Here is a 24,245-nt window from a genome sequence, read left to right on the forward strand (position 1 = left end):
GTAGATGTTTTAAGGTTTCTTTTTGAGACACATCAAGACAGAACCGGCAAAAATTCTCCGACAAGGGTATTTGCTTACGCTGAGCTAGGATGTCTCTAGTCAGCCATAAATTGAATCGTATTCGCATGAATGCACTACGCATGTATGGAGATGGTGACTTTAGCAAGTATTTTTCTGGGCATCTCATATTTTTATCCGGATAGAGGTGCGTATCAAAGTGTTTATATTTCAAACATGTTTCACGATTCGTCCGCCAATCGTGAATATACACTTTATTTTTTGCACGGACAGGATTCAGGATCAAGGTTTCAACATCAACATCTGTTGCTGCCATTATTCCATATACATATGTAGTCCATTTCACTGTAAATTTTTGAGATGAATGAAATAGATGTTTTGCCAGGACAGCAATTATGGTGTCAGATTCAATGTTCGTTAAACATTTCCTGAGCAAGGCACAGAGCTGCCAATGATATTTGGCCCTAAGAGAAATGAGACCAAGTTCGTATCTGATACACGCAATGGGTACAGATTGAGGCAGATTCAAGAGAGTTCTCCAATATTTGGCTTCAATTTTGTCGAGCTCCTTCACATCTGAGATGTCTCGAGATTCCAGGCCATAGAGTATTATTGGTATCACTTTCTGCTGCCAATAATGTAAGATAGACTCCACTGAAAATTTGCCGTATTTGTGTAATATCAATTTGGATTGTGATATTGCAGTTGTCACTTTGCTTTGTAGTGATTGAAAATGCTCTGTTGCTACTGAACTGGCTTCAAAATGAGTTCCTAAGTATTTATAACTTGACACAATGTCAAGAACGATGTTTTTTACCCTCCACACAAACCTTGTTCTCTGAGATCGTTTCACAACGGAAGCTACAATTTGCGATTTTTTGATATTCATAGATAATTCGTTGTCATCAAAATACATTGAGAGTACATCAATTAATTTTTGAAGACCCGTTGGTGTCTTAGATATTAGGACTAGGTCATCAGCATACCAAAGCGCTTGAATTGTAGAGCCATTCATTTTAAGTGAGTCAGAGGGTAAATTGAGGAAAATTTCTTGTACATCATGAATGAAAAAATTAAATAGTGCTGATGCCAGAATGCACCCTTGTTTTAATCCTCTCGATGTTTTGATTACTGTAGATAATAGGCCAGCAGTAGATAGACGTACTCGTATAGATGTGGATGTGTGAAGTGAAATAATGATGTCCATGATGTCTTGAGGACACTGAGCTTTCCTTAATTTTTGAAAGAGTTTTATACGGGAAACCGAGTCAAATGCAGCATTTAAACCTATAAATGCAAAAAACAATGAGGTTTTAGTTTGATGAGCTTGAGCTTTCAATGTATTCAGAATCATGAGGTTTACTGATGTCCCTAGCCCACGCACAAATCCAGTTTGATTGTTATCACGATGCTTGTGTTTACATGTCCAGAGGTTAAAAGCCGATAACACTAGTCGATTAAAGATTTTACCTGGAGCATCCAACAGTGCAATTGGGCGATAGTTGGTTGGTGCGCAGCGATCCCCTTTCTTAAAAATTGGCACAATGACCGATGAGCGCCATGAATCGGGAATGCTGCGAGTTTTTAATATACGATGAAAGATGTTATTTAGAATTTTCGCCCATATCTGAGGATGTTGCTTAAGCATAAAGTTGGTGATACCATCCGGTCCTGCCGCGCGGGAGGAAGACGATTTAAGAATGAGCGCCTCAATTAGGTTTTCAGAGCATTCTAAATTCCATGAACCTGAGGAATGAGATCCGTGGTTATGTGTATAAAAGGCTTTATCCGAGTACAGTAGAGCAAAGTGTGAAACCCAAAGATTTTCTGGAACTCCATTAAGTTGTGATTTTAAATTAGAGTTCAGGTTGAGTAACTGCCAGATTTGAGCAGAGTTCTTGCTTGCTATAGCTGAGAGAAAAATCTCTCCATCCTGTTGAAATAATTTTCCTCTATATATACGTATCCAAGATCTGTACTGCACTTTTAACCTTTTGCGAGCTTGAAGCCGATCGGGCCATGAAAGCTGTTTGGTTTGTCTCAAACCTCTGTAGTACTCTTTTTTTTTCTGTGATAATTGTTGATCAAATGTATGCTGATGAGGTTGGTTTGAAGGGAGGTAAAAAGTTCTGTATATGGACAAGGTGTCCACATAGGACTGCGATGTCTGAGAATCTTTTTGTTGTATAATGCTTTTGTTCAATGCAGCAAGTTTGGTCGGGGTCCATCTAAAGCGAGATTTAGCATTATTAATTGATAAATTTTGTGGCATCCATTCCGATTTGGCGTGGTCTTGTTGGTTAGCTCCTAACCATGTCAATCTTAACATGTGATGATCACTTTTGATTTGGGTTATTACCTTAAATTCTTTAGACGCCATGAATAACCCTGCAGATAAAAATATGTAATCGATGGTACTTGTCGTCTTTCCTCTATACCATGTAACTTGATGAGGTATATCACCCGGGAGTGAACCATTGGCCATTCTCATGTTAAATTGTTTCATAATATGGTTCCACTTGACATGTTCAGCTGTTTTGCTCTTTGATACGTTTTTGGCCAAATCAATGTTGAGATCGCCGGCCAGAATGATATCTGTTATTCCTGAGGTTTGTGCAATTAAGACAAATATTTTGGACAGATCTTTATAGAAACGATCATCTGTGATGGCGGCTGGATTTCTGTAAACATTGATTAGTGCCAGTTTTTGGACTTCATTCGAAAGTTTAACCAACTGTATAAATTTGTTTGGATTGTCCCATGCCTGTAGTTTAAATTTAGATCCCAGTTTTACAGCGACTAATAATCCTGCCATGGGTCGCCCTTTCTGGGCTGTAATCGCTGGATTGATTAAGATGTCATGATGATCCCATAAGGGAGGCTTACTTAACCAAGTTTCTTGGAGGACTATAATATCTGCATCAACCAGAACAGGTTGGACATTAGTAAGTAAATGGGAAAAACCTCTGGTGTTCCAGCTAACCAGGGTTACTAAGCCATTATTTTTGTTGGAAGAATCTGGCGTCAGTGATGGTTATGATTGTGAGATGGTTAGAATCTCGGATGTCAATTCAGTGATAATGCATTTATCACAGTGGCATATATTTGGTGATAGCTTTGTGTTTGCATCTTTTGCAACGGTGGATTCATAGTTTCTTCTTTCTGGATCTTGAGCAAGTAAAAATCCCATTGCAAAGAGCTTCATTCGAGCCTGCCATAAATAGTTCATTACTAACCCTGATTTCATCCATAATCGGACTATGCCCAGGTTGGTGTCACAGATAAATTCTACTTGATTAATATCAGATGATGTGAGATCATCTAATTCGGGCACATCGCTAAAGATGTTTAAGACGCTTGCACGGGACAAATCATATTGAGGATAAGGAGCCGCGCGACATTTCAGGATTAGTGTATGGAAGCTCGCTAGTTCTTTTTTTCTTATGAGATCGCGTGTTTTTTGTTTACTCATTGAGCCTTGATTTTGAAGGTTTTGATTACAATTCAAGTTACTGCTTGTTTCTGTCACTTTTCGGCGTAAGTTAATGTCGTTAGCATCCTTGACATCATCAGAGAAACAAACTCTTGACAACTTTTCCGATGAGTCTTGTGACACGGGCGCTAAGTCCAAATGAGTTGCCAAATAAGAGTCGACCATTAATTTGATTTTCTCATTTGGAGTGTTCCAAAGGTCCTCCATTCGTGATGTAATTACTATCGGAGGACCATCACTACGCCTTGACGGAGTTTGGCTTCTGTCCGCGGAGCATTTTACCCCACTATTCTGTGTGTTTTTTTGAACTTCTACATCGTGGATTTCTGAAGTACATTGGGATACATGTTCTCTGAGTTTTTCGCAAGTTGGCTTGTCGTGATCAGCAGCCTGTTCAAACTGACGGGCATTATTCGCACAATTCTGCCCCTCACAATTCTGCCGATTTATTTTAGCTGTCGGATCACTTAATTCAGACGTTCGCCTCAGAATATATAAATCTACTGCTGCTTTGATTTGATCGATTTGAGATCCCACTGGCAGCAACGATGCATGTTCCACACTTTTATCGGCATCTATTGATTGAGCTTTTACGCTAGTGTCAGAAGTCATGTTTTTGTTAATTGATAAAGGGTCATTTAATTTCCGTTTTTCCAATACTGCAACCAGTTGGCTTAGCGGTGACTGTATAGAAAGTTTATTTTGTGCATTCAAGGTTGGATTTATTGAATTAGTGACAGGAGACTTGTGTCTCAATGAGTCATTTTCGCCTACTTGATCAGTGTGCATAGATACAGTTTTGGTCATATCCACTGTATGTGATCGCATGATGCGATTATTTGTTTTAGTAGATCGTTTTGTGGATTGGAAAGGTTTAGTTACCAGGTGCCTAGATCGACCCTTATTTCGTTGATGTTTATTAAAAAGTTCATATTGGGCTTTGTCATTTTGACATCTTGATGTTTTAGGAGAACTTTCCACACTTATCCAAGAAGTATTTTTGTGTGAGTTTTCATTGTCCACCTCTTCTATTGGATATATTATTTCATTGAACATAGGCAGAGTGGAAGACTGGATTACAGGGATGGTCATGATCTCAATGTCTTGGGACAGATCATTAATAGGTTCAGTAAACTGACACAAGGGCTCGTTTTCTTTTGCTTGAGCTTGAATCCAAGCCGAAATTTGGTCAATTTTTGCAGATTGTAAAGTTATTTTGTTTTCAAGGGTTTCGAATAATTTAAACAGACTCTGAATTGTCGTATTTACTGCCATAAGAGTAACTTCTAATAGACCTGTGTTTGGAGGGACAAGTCCTTTTTCACGAGAAGATTCGCGATGTCTTGGTGTAGGGAGTATGTAAGATGCAGATTCCGAAATGGTTGAATCCATAGAGCCACGTTTGTGGAAATCAACATTAAGTTTGTCTGGAGATGTGTTTTCTGATCTCTGCATGTTTTGCTTTTGTTCTTTTGGAAAAACATCTTCGTTGGTTGCGAAGCTTTCCTCCTCTGAGATTTCAGGGATTTGGTCCAGATGTAGTTTTGGATCTTTTTTGTGTTCCAACTGGGTAGTTGACTGTATCATGGTGTTATCGGAGATTGGCAGATTATTTGGAACATCCCCATCGCTGGGCAAGACTTTATTTATCACCGGGTCTAATTGATTTAAGTCTGGCACAAGTGTCAATATGTTTGAGCTCATTTCATTGGTTTCTTCATTATAGCAGGGAGACAGGTTTATAACGGACTCCGTATGTGATGATGAAGCCACATTAGACAAAACTTGATCATTAAGATCGTCATTAGATTCTTGTGGCATAACAGGTAGAATATGAGACGAAGAGAGATTTTTAATCATTGGGCAGAATTGTCTAATATCTTTATTTGCCATTTGAGTTTTTTGTCGTGTTTTTGCACGCGGTGTCAAAGTAATAGAAGTTGTTGACTGTATTTTCAGCAGATTGTTGTGTTTGGAACGCGTAGCAATTGCAACCATTGGGCTGTTTGCTGCATCCAGCACAGGCATTATAGCTGACTTGGGTGAAGATGCCATATCGTGCAGTATGAATTATAGTGTACTTTTAGTTACTATTTAACTCACTGGGCAACACAACTCCGAATATTGATTAGAAATAGGTATAGGCTTTGACTCACGATTCGGGATCGAAGAGGGAGCACTTCCACAGTCTCCCGGCTGCTAACCGCACCACCAGCGTACAACAGCCGTATAACAGCCAATAGGCTTATGTCCACCGGGCTTGAAGCCACAAGGGCGGCGGCTTCCGGGTTTTAAAGATGCAATTCAACACGTGATGAAGTCACGTGCAGGTAAGGACACGCCTCCTCCAGGAAGCGTGTAGACGATTCGAAAGTGGCAAGAGCCTCGGACGGCTCGCAGTGCCAAATCAGGTCAGTAGGCTGCTGTTGCACAGTTCACAGCCTTAGATGTGTTCCACCAAAAGGAACGCTCGATGCTAAGGTTTCTAGCTGAAGAAGAATAGCACAGAGTGTCAGGTGGGAACCAGATAGGCAGAGGAAGAGATGAGAGAGAGATTTTGGCAGGGATGAACAGCACCTCTGTTACGGTATAGTTTAACACTACAGAGTGCAAAGCCATCCAATATTTAAAGGCAGAGTGACAGAAATGTTAATAGAGTGATCACAGGAGAGTTAAGGGAATGAGAAGAAGATTTGTGTGTCATCTGCAAAGAGTTGGTACGACAACCCAAAAGAGTAGATTAGTGCTCCAAGAGCAGAGATGTAGAGTGTAAAGAGGAGTGAACCCAAGACAGAGCCCTCTGAAATACCAACAGTTATATGAGTGAGTTCAGAGGTGTTGTTACACCAGGAGACAAGGTAGGATTCAATCCAGGCAAGAGCATGATCGCGAATCCCACGAAGAGAGTATTAAAGAGATCAGAGTGACCAACAGTATCAAAGGCAGCAGACAGGTTGAGGAGAATAAGGATAGAGGATAGGTTGGAGTGCTTATCAGAGGCGATGAATTTGGACACATTCATGAAAGCAGTTTCCATGGAGTGACAAGAGCGGAAAGCTGCTTGTAGGGGGTTTTGAAGGTTGTGGATGTCTAAGAAATTGGTAAGACAGTTGAAAACCATCCTTTCAAGCACTTTAGAGTAGTGCGAAAGGAGAGACACAAGGGGAAAGTTAGCCAGTAATTTCGGGTCAGCCACTTACTTTTTAAGAGAGGGATGACCATGGTGTTTTCAAAACAGAGGGAAAGCAAGCTGAGTCGAAGGACAGGTTGAAGAGTTCAGCAAGGTGAGAGGCTACTGAAGGAGCAATAGGCTTGACTAGCTGAGGAGCAAGAGGTTCTTTTGGGGCACAGGAGGGGTTAGCCTTCATCAGTAGGGATAGGACTTTGTCAGTAGATACAGGGAATCTATGTGATCAGTGCACCGCCCATAATGTCGACAATTAAATTGCAGACACCCATTATGTCAGGGCACAGTGATCACATAGATCACTGTGCCCTGCATCCCCTGCAATCACCTATGCCCTACCCACTTACCTTTTCGGCAGCACACCGTGAAGTGTGCCACATCTCTCCCCCGACCCTGCGGCATCAGTTCTCGGCACTAATGTGGGCCTAAACTGTCGACGGAGGGCCCTTTTTTTCTTTTCTTTCTTTATTGTCCGCCGCTCCCATCTAATGGAAGTGGGGCACACGCCTGCAACCTCCGAACCCCACTACACTGACAAAAGGAAGCGGGGTCACCCCTGCAACCCCTGCTCCAATTAGTCAGTGTAGTAGGGGTTGGCATTTCATTACTGCACAATAACGCGTTAATTAAGTGGTCGCAATTATGGGGCCGACATTTTGGTAGTGTTCCGATACAAGGTGAGGATGATGGTAGAGTAGGCTGAGTGTCAGATGTAGGAGGAGGGAGTGTGAGGAAGGTCAAGAGAGAGTCTCTCATTTTGGAAATGTTTGAAGCAAAGTATTTGGCTAGGTCATTAGGTGTGCAAGTGGAGTTGATAGTCATAGAGTTAGGAGGAGTGAGGAGTTAGTTTTGGGTACCCTGTAGCCGGCGAGGATGGTTGGAATGAGAGTCAATGACAGTTAGGTAGAATTCCCTTTTCGCTCTATCAAGAGGGGTCTTGAGAGAGGTTAGTGCAGAGAGATAGAGCTGGAGGTCCTCACACGAGTGGGTATGCCTCCATTTGCACAGCAGACAACTCATGTCTCTGCGGAGAGAGCATATGAATGGGGTGACCCATGGTTGAGGATGCTGAGACTTAGGAGTGACAGTAAGCAGTGGGAAGTGGATCTGTGCGATTTTACCATTGCTGAATGGTCCGCGACGGAAATGTCTGCATGGGAAATGCGGACATCCATTGAAAAACACACAGATTCAAATACACACCCTTGCAAACACCTTCACTCACATTCTAACACACTCCCACCACACCCCAACCCCCTACTTACCTTTGCTTCAGACGCGCTGTGTCCCTGCGGCACCGGTTCCTTTTCACTTCCATGATCATAATCCAGCACTGCAGGGTGCTTTTCTTTTCGTTTTTACTTTTCTTGGGTGTGCTGCATGGGTGTCCCCCGCAAGCCCCGCCCACTATACTGTATAGTATAGTGAGTGGAGGGTTGAGGGGGACTGCAGCCTACGGCTTTTATTTAATTTTTCTTTTTTGTTTTGCTCAGGTGAGCTGCAGGGGTGGCCCCCGCAAACCCCGCTCACTATACTGTATAATATAGAGACACCCCCGCAGCCCCCAGCTGTTTTTTTTTAAATTCCAGACCCACCAAATCATATACCACAAAAAGATTTAACTTTTGGTAGTTTCCATTTTTGGTGGTATGTGTTTTAGGTCTTTTTGTAAGGTCGGTAAATTATATTCGGTAATTTCTTCCTATTCCTGGGAAGTGAGCAGAGAATGAGTCATATAGTACGGATTGGAAGCTGGAGAAGGCAGCGTTGGTGGACGAGGCTGCGGGTGTGAAGGAATGGAGTGAGAACTGAAGGTCAGAGAGAAAGGAAGAAATGGCAGAAGGTTACATTTCCTTTAAGTAATATGTGAAGCAAGTGTTGAGGAAAGGTCAGAGACTGCCAAGGAGATGGTGGTGGAAACAAATGAGTGATCGGATATGGATGGTGTGAGAGTAGTGTTAGTGGCTTGATATCCTTCCTGAACATCGGTGCATTACTTGGTGACACAGACACAGACATGTTAGCAGAAAATTCAGAAGTCTTTTTTGCAGACTCTTTTACAGAGATGCATAGAGGGGAATATTTTAACCTTTTTTTACATGGATGTGATCCAATACTGCAAAGGCTGCTGTGGGCACTCTGCACATGGCACCTCCGGCGTGTTCCTGTTTGGCAATGCGATGATACCGTAAAACATATCATCCAAGCAAACAAATGGGTCTCATCAATACACTGTATTAAGGGCCGATTCATGGATTTTTTTGCACGGTTCTAAATGTCTTTGCAGTGCTAAAAAAAACTTTGCACTGTCAACATAAACCCTGATTCATGGAACTTTGCAAAGTGTATTTTTGGATCTGTGTGATTTTACCGTTGCGGAATGGTCCGCAACGGAAATGTCTGCATGGGAAATGTACGTAACACAAAAAATGTTCGTACATTTCCCATGCAGACATCCATTGAAAATCACACAGATTCAAACACACACCCTCACGTGATCGGGAGGCCGGAAAGCCCTTTTCTTTTTTTTTTCACTTTTGCTCGGGTGAGCTGCAGGGTGGCCCCCGCAACCCCCGCTCACTATACTGTACAGTACAGTGAGCGGGGTGTTGTGGGGCAGCCCCTGGCTTTTTTTTAAATGTACCGACCCATCAAAACACATACCACAAAAAGTTCAAACTTTTGGTAGTTCGAACTTTTGGTGGTATGTGATTTAGGTCTTTTTGTAAGGTCAGTTAATTATATTCGGTAATTTCTTCCTATTCTGTATTTTTGCAGTGCAAAGTCAGTGCAAGTGGTCATTTCTGCGGAAGTACCCAATTTGATCATTTAGAGTTGATCGAATGGTACATCTGGCTAAATTCGGCCAGTACCATTCAATCCATTCTAAACAATCAAATGGGATAATCACTACCAAATATGGGGAGCAGGTGTTTCTGGGGTGCCCCTGCTAACCATGTTTGGTAGTGATGGCCTTTGCGGGTAGTGGGAGTGTCCCCCGCTTCCGGAGGTTTAGAGGTGGGGGGAAACAAAACAAAAAAGTATATGGGACCCTGCAGCGTCGGATCCGACCCGTGTAGGAGGGACAGAACTGACGCTGTAGGGTCAGAAGAAAACCGGACTTGAACAGGTCAGTAGGAGGTGGGTGGGGGAACATTGGGGGCCATGGGGGATTAAAGCTTGGCCGGCAATATATTTGGCTGTGGCAACATTGTCTTTGTGGCCAAATTCAGCTGTGAACAATTGTGCCACAGCCAAATTGTATACATCCATTTTGACTTTGTACCGACTTTGCACTACAAAAATTCATTTTGCACAGTTCCATGAATCAAGGTTTGTGTCGGTGGTGCAAAGTCACTTTGAACCGTGCAAATATTCCATGAATCAGGCTTTAAGTGTTTACTATCGTTCCTGGTGCAGACATCACAGCTGTACTATGTCATGCAGGTTTTCCGAATCTCACCACCTGCAATGTCAAAGTTCACTGAGAAGAACACTGTGCTTCTTTCCCATAACAGAGAAGGAGATGGATTCACAATTCTCCCTTAACTGCGCAGGGTAGTGTGTTCAAATGTGATCAGGGACGTAGCAATTTAAATTTGAAAAACAGATTTCTAGCAGATGTTTAGAGCTTATCCTTCAACACTTATAACATGATCTAAGGGACCTTTGAAAGAATAGAAATGCGCTGCTGTCTTTTAACTTTGGAATCCTCATGCAGTATTGTAATATGCATCGCGGCTCCTAAACTGATGAGGCACCTACCTTATGAAGTTTAAAGAGCACCTCACAGAGGTTGTGGATTTTCTCAGCTCGCCCCCAGTCTGATGTGCTCACCTGTGTGCGAGAGGGACAGGAGAATTCATTAGCATGCATTGCCATTGATTTGCCATTTCAGTTCAAAGATTTTCACTGAACAACAAGGCGACTCTGAGCCCTCGCTTCCGAGATTCTCATTCAGAAGCCGGGTGACAACACATCCAAGGCGCGAGGTGACGGGTCTCGTGACTCAGATGCCTGTCTTAGGCAGGGGATCAATGGATCATCCCCTCGCCAAGGCTCTTGATCCGCAGGCTGCCTCGGAGCGGAGGGAAACTGCAGACACAGGATAGAAGCCTCTGGCCTGAATCCCCTCTTAGCTCCGTGCAGAGGCGGGGCTGGCTCAGAGCCATTTTCACTTCGTTGATGCGGACCAAAATTATATTAAAGGATGCCTCGCACCATCTAATAAAATGAATAAGCTTAACGGCATAGATAGGGTGTGGTGGGATAGGGTAGAGGGTATAATGGGAAAGATTACATGGGATTCGAATGTAGCTGTAATGGTGCACACGTAAAATGGTTGTTCTAGGGTGTCACTTTAAAACTATCACTGTTCGTGGCCTTTCAATGAACGGTGCCAGCAAAATGACAGATTTTGTTAACGCGTGTTGTACTAATAATATACCTATTAACTGTAGGTACGGCCTCTACCTTGAAATGAATACTCAACCGGGACAAATTCAGGAAAGTGCTTAAGTATATTCCACACTCGTGCTCTGACAACAGAGAATATAGCCCTTAGCCTGCCGGCCTTTATAGGGGTCCGCGGTATGTCCATTATTAGCCTGACGCTTTCATTTGATTCCACAATCAATCTTTCTCCCACCTGCCTTCATTGGGCGCTATGATCTGATAACTGTTAGGGTGCCAGCCCATCAAAAGGATCCACGATCTGTCCATTTCTATTCAAGTAACACCTTGCATCTATTATCACCAGGCCAAGAGCAGTGGAGGACTGGCCTACCAGGAACAGGCCTCTGCAACATGGGCCTCTCCTGTGTGGGCGCCATGCTTTCTGCTTCCCTTACCCTCTCTCCTCTTAACACCACAACCACTTCATTCCATTTGGCCCTCTCCTCTGCATGCATTTTAAGTAAAGAGTGTGTTTCAAAGCTTCCACTATATTCCTCACTCTGGACACATCGAATGTACCTGTTTGTTTGTTTGTTCGTTACAGTTAGCAACCTTTATTCTCTAAATAGAGGAAAATGTGCTTTACAATTCATATACATTGGGTTGGATTCATCGAAAAGTGCGCAGAGATCCAGTAAAGCCTGGACGCGGAGAACGACTCTGCACAAGCCTGCACACAGATGTTTTTCTGCACGCTCCACGTATTCATGGAATTGTTTGCGCAAAGTAACCGTATACGCAAGTCGTGGCCGAAACGCCCCCAAGCAAATAAAAAACAGCAAGAAATAGCTACCTTTGCATGCTCCCCAGGCCACTAATACATGTACCCTTTAAACAGCGCATGAGGGTCCCCCACAAGCAGACCCGCATCTCGGGGAGTCTGCACAGGGTTCCCTGTAGCTGTTACCAGCACCCCGACAACATGCATACGATTTATCGCAACTTGGGTAAAATCTGCGTGTGTACCCCCGTAAACCGTAAACCGTCTCTGCAGCCCGCTACATTGTGTACATGCAACCCTAAGTTAGATCCGAGCCCTGGGATCCATGAATACGAATCGTTCTGTGCAATAGTGGGCATGCAATGGACTGTCTATACCCATATTTGCCCTTGTTCTTCCTCATTTACCACGTTCTGCCCCCTACCCTTTCCTCAATGCATGCCACGCCCATGCTCTGCATGGTGAATCGCTTAAGGCACTCAGCCTCTCGCAGTGATGTGCCGAGCCCGTGCAAAGTCCACACAAAGTATGAAAGAATCCAGCACAGTCGATTCCATGAATCATCAAACAGGATTTCATGCGCAGTTCAACATGGAGTCCCGATTTTCCATACAGATTATTCCATGAATCAGGCACATTGTCCACAGCGCCTAAGGGGAATAACCATTAACCCTCAAATCAGACACAGAGGTTGCTTTTGCTCACTACGTTTGGTTGCACAGTGGAGACATCATAGCATGATCATCAACGGATTGTTGATAAAATGCGTTAAAGGGCTTGCCCTGAAGGGCACAGCACATACATCATATGTTGTGAGTTTCGTTCTCAGCTCAGCTTTTGATACTGTAAATTGGGCTCTCTTATGGAAGAAGTTGTCCATCTGGAATATACCTCTGGGTCGTCTGAGATTAATAATCGCTCTTCATGAACACTCCATAATCAAGATTAGACTAAATGGGAGAGGAGAAACATCTGTACCCATCAACACTATATCGGGAGTTAGACAGGAGTTTATGTTGGCACCATACCTGAAGTGGGAGAATGGGACAAACGACTCCCCCCAATCCCCTCGCGCCCCTGGCCTAGAGGATCGCGACCCAGACACCCGCCACAAGATGAATTTGCCTATCTACCAGATGACCAAATACCCTGGTACAGGAACATACGGATGTGCCCACCAGCCTGCCCACCAGCCTGCCCTGCTCAAGCCGACACCTGCGGCATGGATGAACTCGACTGAACCATTCAACAGTAAATAAACACATCGTTAGAGATGCCATGACGACCTAGCCAACGGTCAGAACACCCGTGCAACCATGCACACTGGACACCCCCACACCAATCCACACGAAGAACATATTCAGTGCTATGACGTAGGTGACGGACACACCCACTGACGCGCATCTTTATTATTTTTCACATAGGTTTTTCAAAATGCAGAAACGCAAGACGCACAAAGCACTCATCTAAAATGCTTGCTGACGCTTCTCCTAACCCATGCATTGCGATGAAAAATGCAACGAAGACATGATACTGGATATGAATCAATACGATACCGTAACTTAAAGTGCCGTGCATTAAACATCCCCACCTATGCACCGGCCCAAGTAGGCCGCAAGTAAGAGCCTCCACGAACATTGAACGAATAAGAGTACAATTGCTAACCCTGCAGAATGAGCCCAGAGAGAACTGACAGCCAAGGGGGCAATGTTGCAACTCGCATGCCACAAGCCGAAGCCAAGGTCACACCTGCAAACTAAGCCAGACACACAGTGGAAAATACTTAAAATGTGCAGAATTCTGCCTCAACCACGGTCTCTCCTCACGTGACCAAGCCGAACCTGACAGGGTGCCAGACCCAGGAGGGCGAAGTCGCCTAGGTCCCACGTTTGAGACACAGGCTGCAACAATGAAATGACCCAATGGACACCTACAGCAGTGGGAATAGTCTGCTCTCAGGCATATGAGCAAATCCACGCATTGTCTGCATAAACACATAGTTGCATATTGTTACAAATGACAGGTACACCGCGAGCTGGGAACAACGATGGTCCCAGGCTGGGGGGCTCGCGAGTGGACCAATCAGAACATGGGGCACTCATCACTGACGCCACTAACATTAGCCAATCATTAGGGGTCTTCGTGTAACAATTTACATGTATCTAATAGAAGGGACAACCCAAGTATACCACCTGACTGACCCTTAACCACTAACAGCGTTCTCTATACGTATGCTATACTAACCCTACCACTCGAGGAACCAATCCAGAGTGGCGATAGGTTTTTTGCTAACTTTCCCAGGTGATGCAAGTAGCGCGTCACACTGAGGCAAAAGGGGCCTGCGAGCCCCACGACTTTCGAGAGTCAGGACGGACGCGTACAATCCTAGACCCATCCCTGCCGTTGTTCAATAAACAGCAGAACCACCTTGCTTCTTGTGTGTGTCTCATACTCATTTTTGGGATACACGGGAGGAGTTGGGGCCTCCCAGCCCAGAGGTCCGCGGACGGCCCAGCCGACCCCGGGAGAATTGCCCCCCAACAAGTTGGAGGCACTGCTGAGATCTGTTTAAGATCTGCATTTTTATTTTTCCGAGTGCACTCGTTGCGAGGAGGCCCGGTGGCGCAGCCCCCTCTGCCGCTGCCCCCTTTTTGAGGGCTACAGGACCATCGTGGAACTGCGAGAAGACCGGACAGCGCAATCCGGATAGTGGCCTTCGGGAGCTGGTTGAGAAGTATCCCGCCCGCGGTTGGCGAGTGTCCAGACGTGGTCCAGACGAGGGGAGGTGGCGAGCCGCTTGGAGGGGTGCTCGCAGTTGAGCGGCCCCGCATCAAGAGAACTTGGTGAGTATGCCACGCCCAACAAGCAATGTGAAATTGTGAGGGAGGGGGGAGGAATAGAATACGGGAGGTGGGAAGTGTTACACAGGTGCGCGGCGAAAGTTTGATAAATTAGTGTTGCCGGCGAAGTGGATGGTAGCTGGACAAGTGCGAGAGCAGTCCGCTACATTACAAAGAAGGAGGGGGCGGAGCACGAAAACATCATGTGCGGCCGCTCGTAGACACTGATTGGCCTAGGTCGCGACCACCTGTAAGGGTGTGTGTGTGTGTGCGGTTTCCTACAAATTGGTGATTATTTATCAATGAGTAGATGAGGATCCCTATTGATCGAGCAGAAAACCCGATACATAGATGACGTTTCCCTGTAGGCGGTAGCTAGCTGGTTGCCTAATACGGAAGATAATTGGCTTGTTAAGCCCTCCTGTCGAGGGGCGTATCACACACGAGGCGACGCAGTGTGCGCAGTCTGATTATATTGTTGATTACCTTGTTCCAGGCGTGACAAGAGGACAGCTGTGGGGTTAACGGGGATAGAATGCAAACTTATTTTAAACGTTTAAAACATGAAAAGAACTTACCGGTAGTTTTGGAAGAGGTCGGTGACGTCACCAGTAGGGCTTTCATAGGATATCTCGAGCACAAGGCATTGTTGGAGAGTGGTGGGGAAGAGAATAATGGTAAGGGAGTGGAGACGGAGATAAACGGTAACGATTATATCGGGGCAAGGTGGAGAGAGGGACGTGGCCGCGCACGGAGAACGCCGGCCACACAAGTGAAGAAAGAGGAGGAGGGGTGAACTAAAGTGGGACGGCTGTATGAGAACGTCACACAGGGCACACAGCCGCAGGGGGCTACGTGCGCCTCGGCCTTAGGGGGCCGTAATGGTGTTAGGGGAAAGAAGAAAAGAGAGAAAAGAATATATAAATGCAAATGCTATATTTTACTGTTTTCTTTTAGCGGACAATCGCAAGTCCGCAAAATCACGGGGCCAGGTAAAACATCTGAAATTGTATAGAATTCATTATTAGCAAGATAACCGCTACCATATAGAGGGAGGATAACAAATTAGTGCTACTATGTCATACGGGACAGGATCGGGAGGGTGGGGGGAACACCCTCACTACCCCGCTACAGCAAATATGTAAAACACTGTCACCCCATAGGGAGAAACTGATCAAATACAGGATAGAATGGACACAGGGGACGGACAACAAAATGAGGACACCATGGCCGCCTAATGGCAGTTTCGACCCATATATCCAACACTCACTATTAACCCATCTGCATAACACATACAAGGGGAAGAAGTTGACACATCACGTGGAGGTGTTAACTTATGGAGAATGTTCCAGGGGTCCCGACCAGGACCAAACGGAATGTTCACTGTGGGGGAAACAAAGGAGGAGAAGAAAGTTAAGCAGGAAGAACAGAATGGGGAAAAAGAGAGTGAAGGCACACAGTGCACGGGGAAAGGACAAGAGGGAGGAGAAAAGAGTAGCAGCCTAAACGAAAAAGAAATAAAAAAGGAACAGGGCGACGACATGCCCCTAGCGAAGGTAGTGAAAAAAGAGGAAGGGGGGTTATATCCTTTAACGGAACTACGAGAAATAGTGAGAGAACAATTAAGGGCGGCTGAGGGGTACTCGAACCCGGCATACAGCCCACCACCATATACAGCTACAGGTGGCTACACGGGAGGGGAGCAGACAAGTACGGCGGGGTCAACTTATACGAAGATGCCCGCAGGGGAGGGGAAGACTAGCGAAGAACAAATTGCAGCAATAGGACATGATGAGTGGGTAGCTGCGCAGGTATTATTAAAATTACGAGGTTCATTAACAGGAGAAGAGAAGGAGGTAGTAAGGAAAATGGATGAGGATAATGAGAGAAAGAGCGAGATGAAAGGGGAAGGGGAAAAGAAAGGAGGAAGAGCTGTTACAAAAAAAGAAGAGATTTTGGAGGAACGATTAGCAGAATTAAGGAATGAGCAAAATGCCCCGATAAAGCAGCTTGAAAGGGAGGAAAGAGAGAGAGCACGGGAAAGGAAAGAAAGTAAGAATGAGTTGGAGAAAATGAGGGAACGAACTGAAGAGCAAAAGAGAGAAGCTGAAAGGGTAAAGGCAGTAGCAGAAAGGGTATCCCGAGCAGCACAGCGCAACAAGAAAAGAGAGGAAGAAGAGAAAGAAAAAGAAATGGAAATATGGAAGAGGAAAATACTATCCGAAACGACCAAGAAATACGAGGAAGGGAGGATGATAGAAAGCATATTAGAGCAGGAAAGAGAGAGATGGGAAAGGAAGAGAGAAGAGGAAAGGATATTGGAAAAGGTGAGTAGTGAAGTAATGGAGGAATTAATTAAGAAAAGAGAGGAAATAGCTAGAGAGATAATGGAGAAAGAAGAAGGGGAAAGAGAAGATAGGAGAGGGGAGAGTGAAGTAAGGAGATATGTACACAGAGACACAGAAGTAGCAACAACATCAGCACAAAGGGGAGCAATTGGTAAAGAAGAACCGGGAGGAATGGATTTAATAGACTTAAAAACAGTAACGATTAGGGGGAAAAAGACAGATTGGGGGTTGTCGCTCCTGGATGACTTTTGTAGCGAGGAAGAAGAAGGAATGGAAAAGGAAGGAAAAAATAGGGAAAGGGAAAGCTTAGATAAGTTGTACATCACCCGGACTAACAGGGAATCACCATGGGCCTGCAGAAGAAAGGAAGAACTGGGGGGAAGTGAGGGGGAAGAGCAAGGAGTGGCGGGAAGGCAGGCACGTGCAGCTACACCCTCATCATCCCATCCAACATGCTCCACCACCCCACACTCATCCCGTGCAACATGCCCACCTACACCCGCACCCGCCCCTCACGAACACACACCCTACGCAGGCAGGTTTAGAGATCTCCCTGGACGTAGGCAGGAAGAACGAATACACACGCCCACATTAAATAAAGGAAATGATAAAAGAAGGGGAAGAGATGGAGGAGAAACAGTTACGAGCAGGGGAAATATGGACACAACAGACGATGTAGACAACACGGAAGAAGAGGAGGGGTACACGGACTCGACTCTGGGGAACCCAGGGGGTCAGAAAGGACACAACCTAATGCCACTTTTGGAGAGGGGAGGGGTTAGACCACAATACGTCCCTTGGAAGCATGCAGACAAGGAAAATATAAAGTGCAGGCTCCCATCATTAAGTGGAGGTGCGGGGAAATGGATATATGAAATGGAAAAACACACCACAGGACAGAAACTGGCAGTAGGAGATGTAAAGGGCCTCTTAATATCAATATTGGGGGATGCAGCAGATGACATCTGGAAGAGAGCAGGCTTCCCCGGGGTCACAATAACAAACACATCACACCACGGGGCGCCATTCGCAAACTGCAGACATGCATTATGGCAAGCGCTGAGGGTACAATACCCAGACACATCAGACATAGGAGCGATTACATCACTCAAGATGCATGAGAACGAAGATCCTGTTGATTATATCCAGGAAATTCAAGAGAAGTGGCGTATGGAAACTAGAGAGCAATGGGACAAAACACCAGCAATATTCTATCATATACTAATACAAGGGCTCCCAGAAGCAGTCCAGAAACAATTGAAGAAAGTAGTGGGGATGGAAGCAAAAGCATGGCCAGAAATACAGGTGATGATAGTACATCATTGTAGGACATGGCAAGAAAAGATGAAACAAAATGAAGAGGATAGAAAAGCGGAAGAGGCTAAATTGGTGCAGAAAAAATTTACTAAATACACGATGGAATGTGCACTAATAACTACACCTACAACAATGACACCAAACCCCACGCAAGTAGTGGCTGCACAAGATCCCTCCCAAATACAATCACCACAGATTGTAGCACAACAGCTGCCACCACCCCCACCATACACGACTAACATGGGAGGAGGATACTCAACATGAGGAGCTGGATATTATAATTACAACAGGGGAAGGGGAGGAATGATGAGGGGGAGGGGATACGGCTATAACACACAACTGCAAGGGGGAGGATTCAGAAGTTTCTACCCCACTGGGCAACCAGTATACCAGGACAATTCAGGGAGTTTCCCATGGCAGACCAGGGAACCACCGATACGTTGGATTTGTGGATTATTGGGACACATGTCACGCACATGTAGAATGAGACCCGGCACACCAGCATGGGGAGAACAGGGACAACAAGGGCCTACAAGGGAACAGCAGGGCCACCAACAACAGCAGGAACTGCAACCGGGAAATATACAGCAACAACTAGTAACACAACAACAGCCACAGACATATTCACTACCACAACAACAGGTAGCGATAACACAACAACCTCAAGTGCAGCAAGTACAGCAACCCGCTCAAATTCAAGACCATAAAGTAACCTCTACCAATACACAGCTACAGCAAACACAACTGGGAAGGGTGACGGTCCTGGGACACAACCCTTACACAGGAAGTGGTCAATCATTATACCCACAATAGGACAGCCCACAGACGGCCTTGGTGTGTCCCATCCTGTCGGTAACACCTAATAGTGCGGAGGAACCACGCATAGAGGTAACGATAGGTGACAAAAAATTATCATTCCTTGTTGACACCGGGGCAACCCGTTCTTGCATAAGGGAAGGTAAATTTAAGATGTCAGGTGAGGCCATGAACACCCAAGGATTCTCTGGGGCTAAGGGGTTGGTTCCCTTTACTGATAACATCCCCTTATCGATAGGGGATTATGACATGTCCGTCCCGCTTTTATATTCAAGGGACTCACCAGTAAACATACTTGGGAGAGACATAACGAGCAGGTTGAATATGACAATCTCCTTCACGGAGGACGGCATAATTTGTTCCACTCCTGGAATAAACATGCTCACTGCACGGCAAATTATGCAAGCATACTGTGGACAGACAGTGATTAGGGCTGAGCCAGTAGATGGCGAACTGTTCCAGTATGGAACAGACATGGCATTCGCATGGATGCCAGGAATAGAAGGGAAGATCTGGAGGAGGCCAACAGCCTATTTGTTTAGGCCAGAAACACCAGCCAATGAACCAGAAGGAAAGGTGATTTCAGTGAGCATGCAGAGCATTATAGTGACTGCTGATTACATCGCAGTACATGCCCAAGACAGGGAAGGAAGAGTATGGAGGGCAGTGATAGCACTAGCTGAGGGATGCAGGCTCACCCCGGTGTCAGACGAGGAGCTCTTTTCAGAAGAAAAGGAAGAGGGTGAAATGGTATTTATGATGAGTGTAGATATATGGCTAAGAGTGACATACAAACAAGTGGCACAGAAAATTGCAATGGCACTTGAAGCACCCACATCCACCCCAGTTCCCTTTTTTGAGGAGGATATGGCAAAAGTTCCAACATCATTGTGGACTACTAGTCCCTATGACGTGGGGTGTATAAAAAGTATCGGGGGAGTAAGAATAAAATTGAAAAAAGGTGCAATACTCCCTAGAGTGAAGCAATACCCACTATCAAAAGAAGCAGATGAGGGCATATATGAAACAATAACGGCCCTTATAAATAATGGCATATTGGTACCATCAGAATCACCATGTAACACAGCCATGTATCCAGTGCGCAAAGCTAAAGGAGGGTCTTGGCGTTTCATCCAGGACCTCAGGCCCTTGAACAACATAGTGGAAGCAGAATACCCCATAGCAGCAAACCCGGCCACAATATTGTGTGGAATTCCAGCAGAGGAATCACGATTTACAGTGATTGACCTCAAAAATGCCTTTTTCTCAATACCCTGCATCCAGATTCACAAGATCTGACAAGCTTCACGTACAGAAACACAAAATGGAAACACACCAGATTGCCACAAGGGTACTGCGAGTCACCCTCAATTTTCAACAGAGTAATACAGATGGACTTGGGAAACATTGAATTGGAAAGTACAGTGTTGCAATATGTTGACGACATAATAATTTGCAGCATAGGCAAAAAAAGATGCAGGGAGGACTCATTGAAGATGCTAACAATATTGGCTGAAAAGGGTTACAAGGTAGACAAAGAAAAGTTACAGTACTGTCAGGAACAGGTATTATACATTGGTCATCTGATATCCCAACACGGAAGAAAGATTGCACCACAAAGAGCACAGGCTATATCAAAAACGCCATTGCCACAAACAGTGAGGGAGCTGCAGCAGTTCCTGGGATTGTGCAACTATTGTAGAGCATGGGTATTTGATTACAGCTCGTACATGGGACCGCTACTTGAAGCATTGAGAGAAGCTAACAAAGGGGAGAAAAAATTGGGGTGGACAATGGAAATGAAAGAGGCCTTTGATGAATTGAAAGACGCAATATCAACTGCTCCGGTACTGGCCACCCCAGATTATGAACGACAATTCTTTATATTTTCACATTGCGACTCAGCAGTAATGAAAGCAGTGTTAGCTCAAAAAACAAGCATGGAATACAAGCCAGTAGCATTTTACAGCGGTCACTTGGATCCTGTTATGTTAGGTCATTTCCCTTGCGAACAAGGTCTCGCCGCAGCTGCCTTCGCGGTAGAGAAATCATCATCTATTACAATGGGGTGCCCAACCACACTATTTGTGGAGCATGCACTATTTGCAATATTGAACAAGCCTAAGTCCACACTAACCACGCAGAGGGCGTCAGGTTATGAGATCATCTTATCTAGACCAGAATGATCCATTGTTAGATGCAGCACAGTTAATCCTGCAAGGTTTATAGCGGAAGTTATTGAGGAAGGCGACTATGCTCATGATTGTACACAGACTACTGCAATGTACTCATGTACTAGAAAAGTTGAAGAGGATGCGCTAAACGGAGGAGAGTTCTTGTTCATTGATGGGTCATCAACAATAGACCAGAGTGATGGGATAAGGAGAACTGGGGCAGCAGTTGTAAAAATGACAGAGGAATTGGTGTGTGTGGCAGTGAAATGTGTACAATTACCACAACATTACTCTGCTCAAGCAGCAGAGTTGGTTGCACTGATCTTGGTGTTGAAGGAAAGCTTTGACAAAAGAGTAACTATATATTCTGATAGCGCATATGTCACGTCTACTGTCCACTCGGGATTGACAAAATGGAGGAGAAGAGGGTTTAGGAGAGCTGACGCCACCCCAGTGCAACATGCTCTCTTATTAGCTGAGTTAATTGAATTAATAAATGATCCCCAAGAACTAGCTTTGGTTAAATGTCTCGCACACACTAATGGAGAAGATCATATCTCAAAAGGAAATGCAGCAGCAGACGCACATGCAAAGTATGCTGCTTATTTTGGTGAGATATGGAACCCCCCAGAGTCAGAGAGAGGGAGAGGGAGGGGGATAGCTAAAGAGATGTTGATGAGAGAAGGGTACACTCATCTCCCAGCCACACAGATAATGGAGTTACAAGCGGCTGCACCAATGGCAGAAAAAGAAATATGGGTAAAAAGAGGATGTACAATGTCGCCAACTGACGCACTATGGCGTCAGGGTAACACTGGAAAGATGGTAATGCCATTGGCACTATTGAACACCGCCCTCAGTCAACTCCATCACCCAGCTCATACAGGCAAGGAAGTTATTGCAGCACGAATTAGGGAAGACTGGTTCTGCCCCGAGTTAAATTCCCATGTGACAAATTTTATCAGCAATTGTCTCACATGTCAACAGTTTACGGCCGGTCACACACTGCAAGTGATAAAAGGTACTATACCCCAGCCAGGGGGACCCTTCCTGCACATCCATATTGATTACGTTGATATGATCAACATATGTCAAGGAAATAGGTATATGATTGTAGTGGTATGCCCATTCTCCAGGTGGATTGAGGCAGGACCCTGCTCACATCCAGATGCATTCAGAGCAGCTAAATTTCTAGTGAGGGAGGTTTTCCCCAGGTGGGGAGTGTGCGAGGTACTACGGTCGGATAACGGCCCGCATTTCGCTAATGAAATGTTCCAGCACATCACATCCTTACTGAACATCAAGCATAAATTTGCGTGTGCATATCACCCGCAGGCCAACGGTATATGCGAACGCCTGAATGGCCTACTGAAGGAGGCAATTGCAAAGATACAGCAAACAACAAAGAAGAGTTGGCTGTATTGCCTTCCGCTAGCTCTATTTGAGCTGAGGAATAGACCAGGTTCCGACCACCACCTCACTCCTCACGAGGTGGTAACCGGACGTCAAATGCGCCTTCCCCTAACGCCAACATCAAGAGCATTCACAGACTATGAAAACACTGCAACTGTTCTTGGTGATGAAATGTACCAATATGTGTCTTCTTTGATTACTAGTGTAGTGTTTGTGTCTCAACAGCTCGAGCGCACGCGGGGTGGGTCTAAGAGTTATCAACAAGAAGACGCGGACAAAGAATTGGAAAAGGAAAAACTGTGCAAAATTGCTAAAGGTGACCACTTGCTACTCCGCAATTTAAATCGAAAGTGGAACAGCCCACGCTTCACTGGTTCCCACCTGGTAGAGGAGATATCTATGAGAGCAGTAAAGTTGCAAGATAAGCGTGCTTGGAATCTCCTACACGACGTGAAGATCTGCAAACTCCAGACCCGCCCTAGCATCACCGACAGGGCCATTGGAAGAGCAGCGACAGTGTCACCTACGGAGAAAGAGACGTCTAACACAGCTGATGACCTCAGTGTCTCCATTCCCTGCTACCCCCCAGAATCCCCAGAGACAAGTACTGAAATAGAAACTGGTAATTCCCATACCGCCCACCCAATGGTCACACGATCAAAGAGTAAAGAGACTTCCGCCAGCTGAGCCCCAAACCCTCTGCCCACAAATCCCCTACCCACTACGGCCACCACCCAATTGAAGGACATTGTTTTGCACATATACACATGTAAACAGTTGTATGTTTTCTTTTCTTTCTCACACATGCAGGTAGCGTGTATTATTGCATTGCTAAGAAAATAAGATAACTAACAGCGTACATTGCCCAGGAGTAGATGCCACCCTCAGACGATAATTACCCTGAAGCCCTATCACACCAATTTGTATATCACATAAAAAGGCCAAAGTACCTAAAAAGAAGGAGGATACGTGTTTACTACAACGCATTTATCTTGGCCATAGAACAATCAATGCCCCATCTTCACCAACACTTACCTGCCCTAAGAGACAGATCGCTTAGATTGGTGTGGGAACAGCTCTTCGCCTGGGCACTGAACGACTACTTGATAGGGAGGGCTTGATAACAACAACTAACAATAATAACAAGCGTATTGAGGATTTTCTGGCGGGCAACTTTAACGTCGCAAGAATAAGCTGCCGGACTGCAGCAAGGTAAGAGCAAATGCCGGTGAGACTAGCTTTTGTAATAAAGATGATAGGGGTTTTGATGATCACTGGTTTTTTGGCTGCCTCTGTATGGCAGAAAAGTTATGCTATCAATATTTTGGCTGCACCCAAACCTAATGTACCTCCACCCACGGCTGCAACAGGTGTTACGTCAGGTGGTACTAGCAAACCTCCACATAAGGGAAATAGAGTTAGACGCAGCACATACTCAGATAATAAAGGCATTGATAATTACA

At 45.0% G+C, this 24,245-nt stretch overlaps 1 protein-coding gene across 1 annotated transcript in view; it reads right to left on the bottom strand.

The window, feature by feature from the left end:
- The window catches only part of SNTG2 (syntrophin gamma 2), a 1,542,102-nt gene that overhangs the window by 450,119 nt on the left and 1,067,738 nt on the right, over positions 1 to 24,245 (bottom strand). The window contains exon 13 of the mRNA XM_069605189.1: positions 10,464 to 10,535. Coding sequence (XP_069461290.1) covers positions 10,464 to 10,535 — 72 coding nt within the window. The remainder of the gene's footprint in view (positions 1 to 10,463; positions 10,536 to 24,245) is intronic.

Source organism: Ambystoma mexicanum, chromosome 4p, assembly GCF_040938575.1.
Source record: "Ambystoma mexicanum isolate Mex_15411 chromosome 4p, UKY_AmexF1_1, whole genome shotgun sequence".
NCBI classification, from domain to species: domain Eukaryota; kingdom Metazoa; phylum Chordata; class Amphibia; order Caudata; family Ambystomatidae; genus Ambystoma; species Ambystoma mexicanum.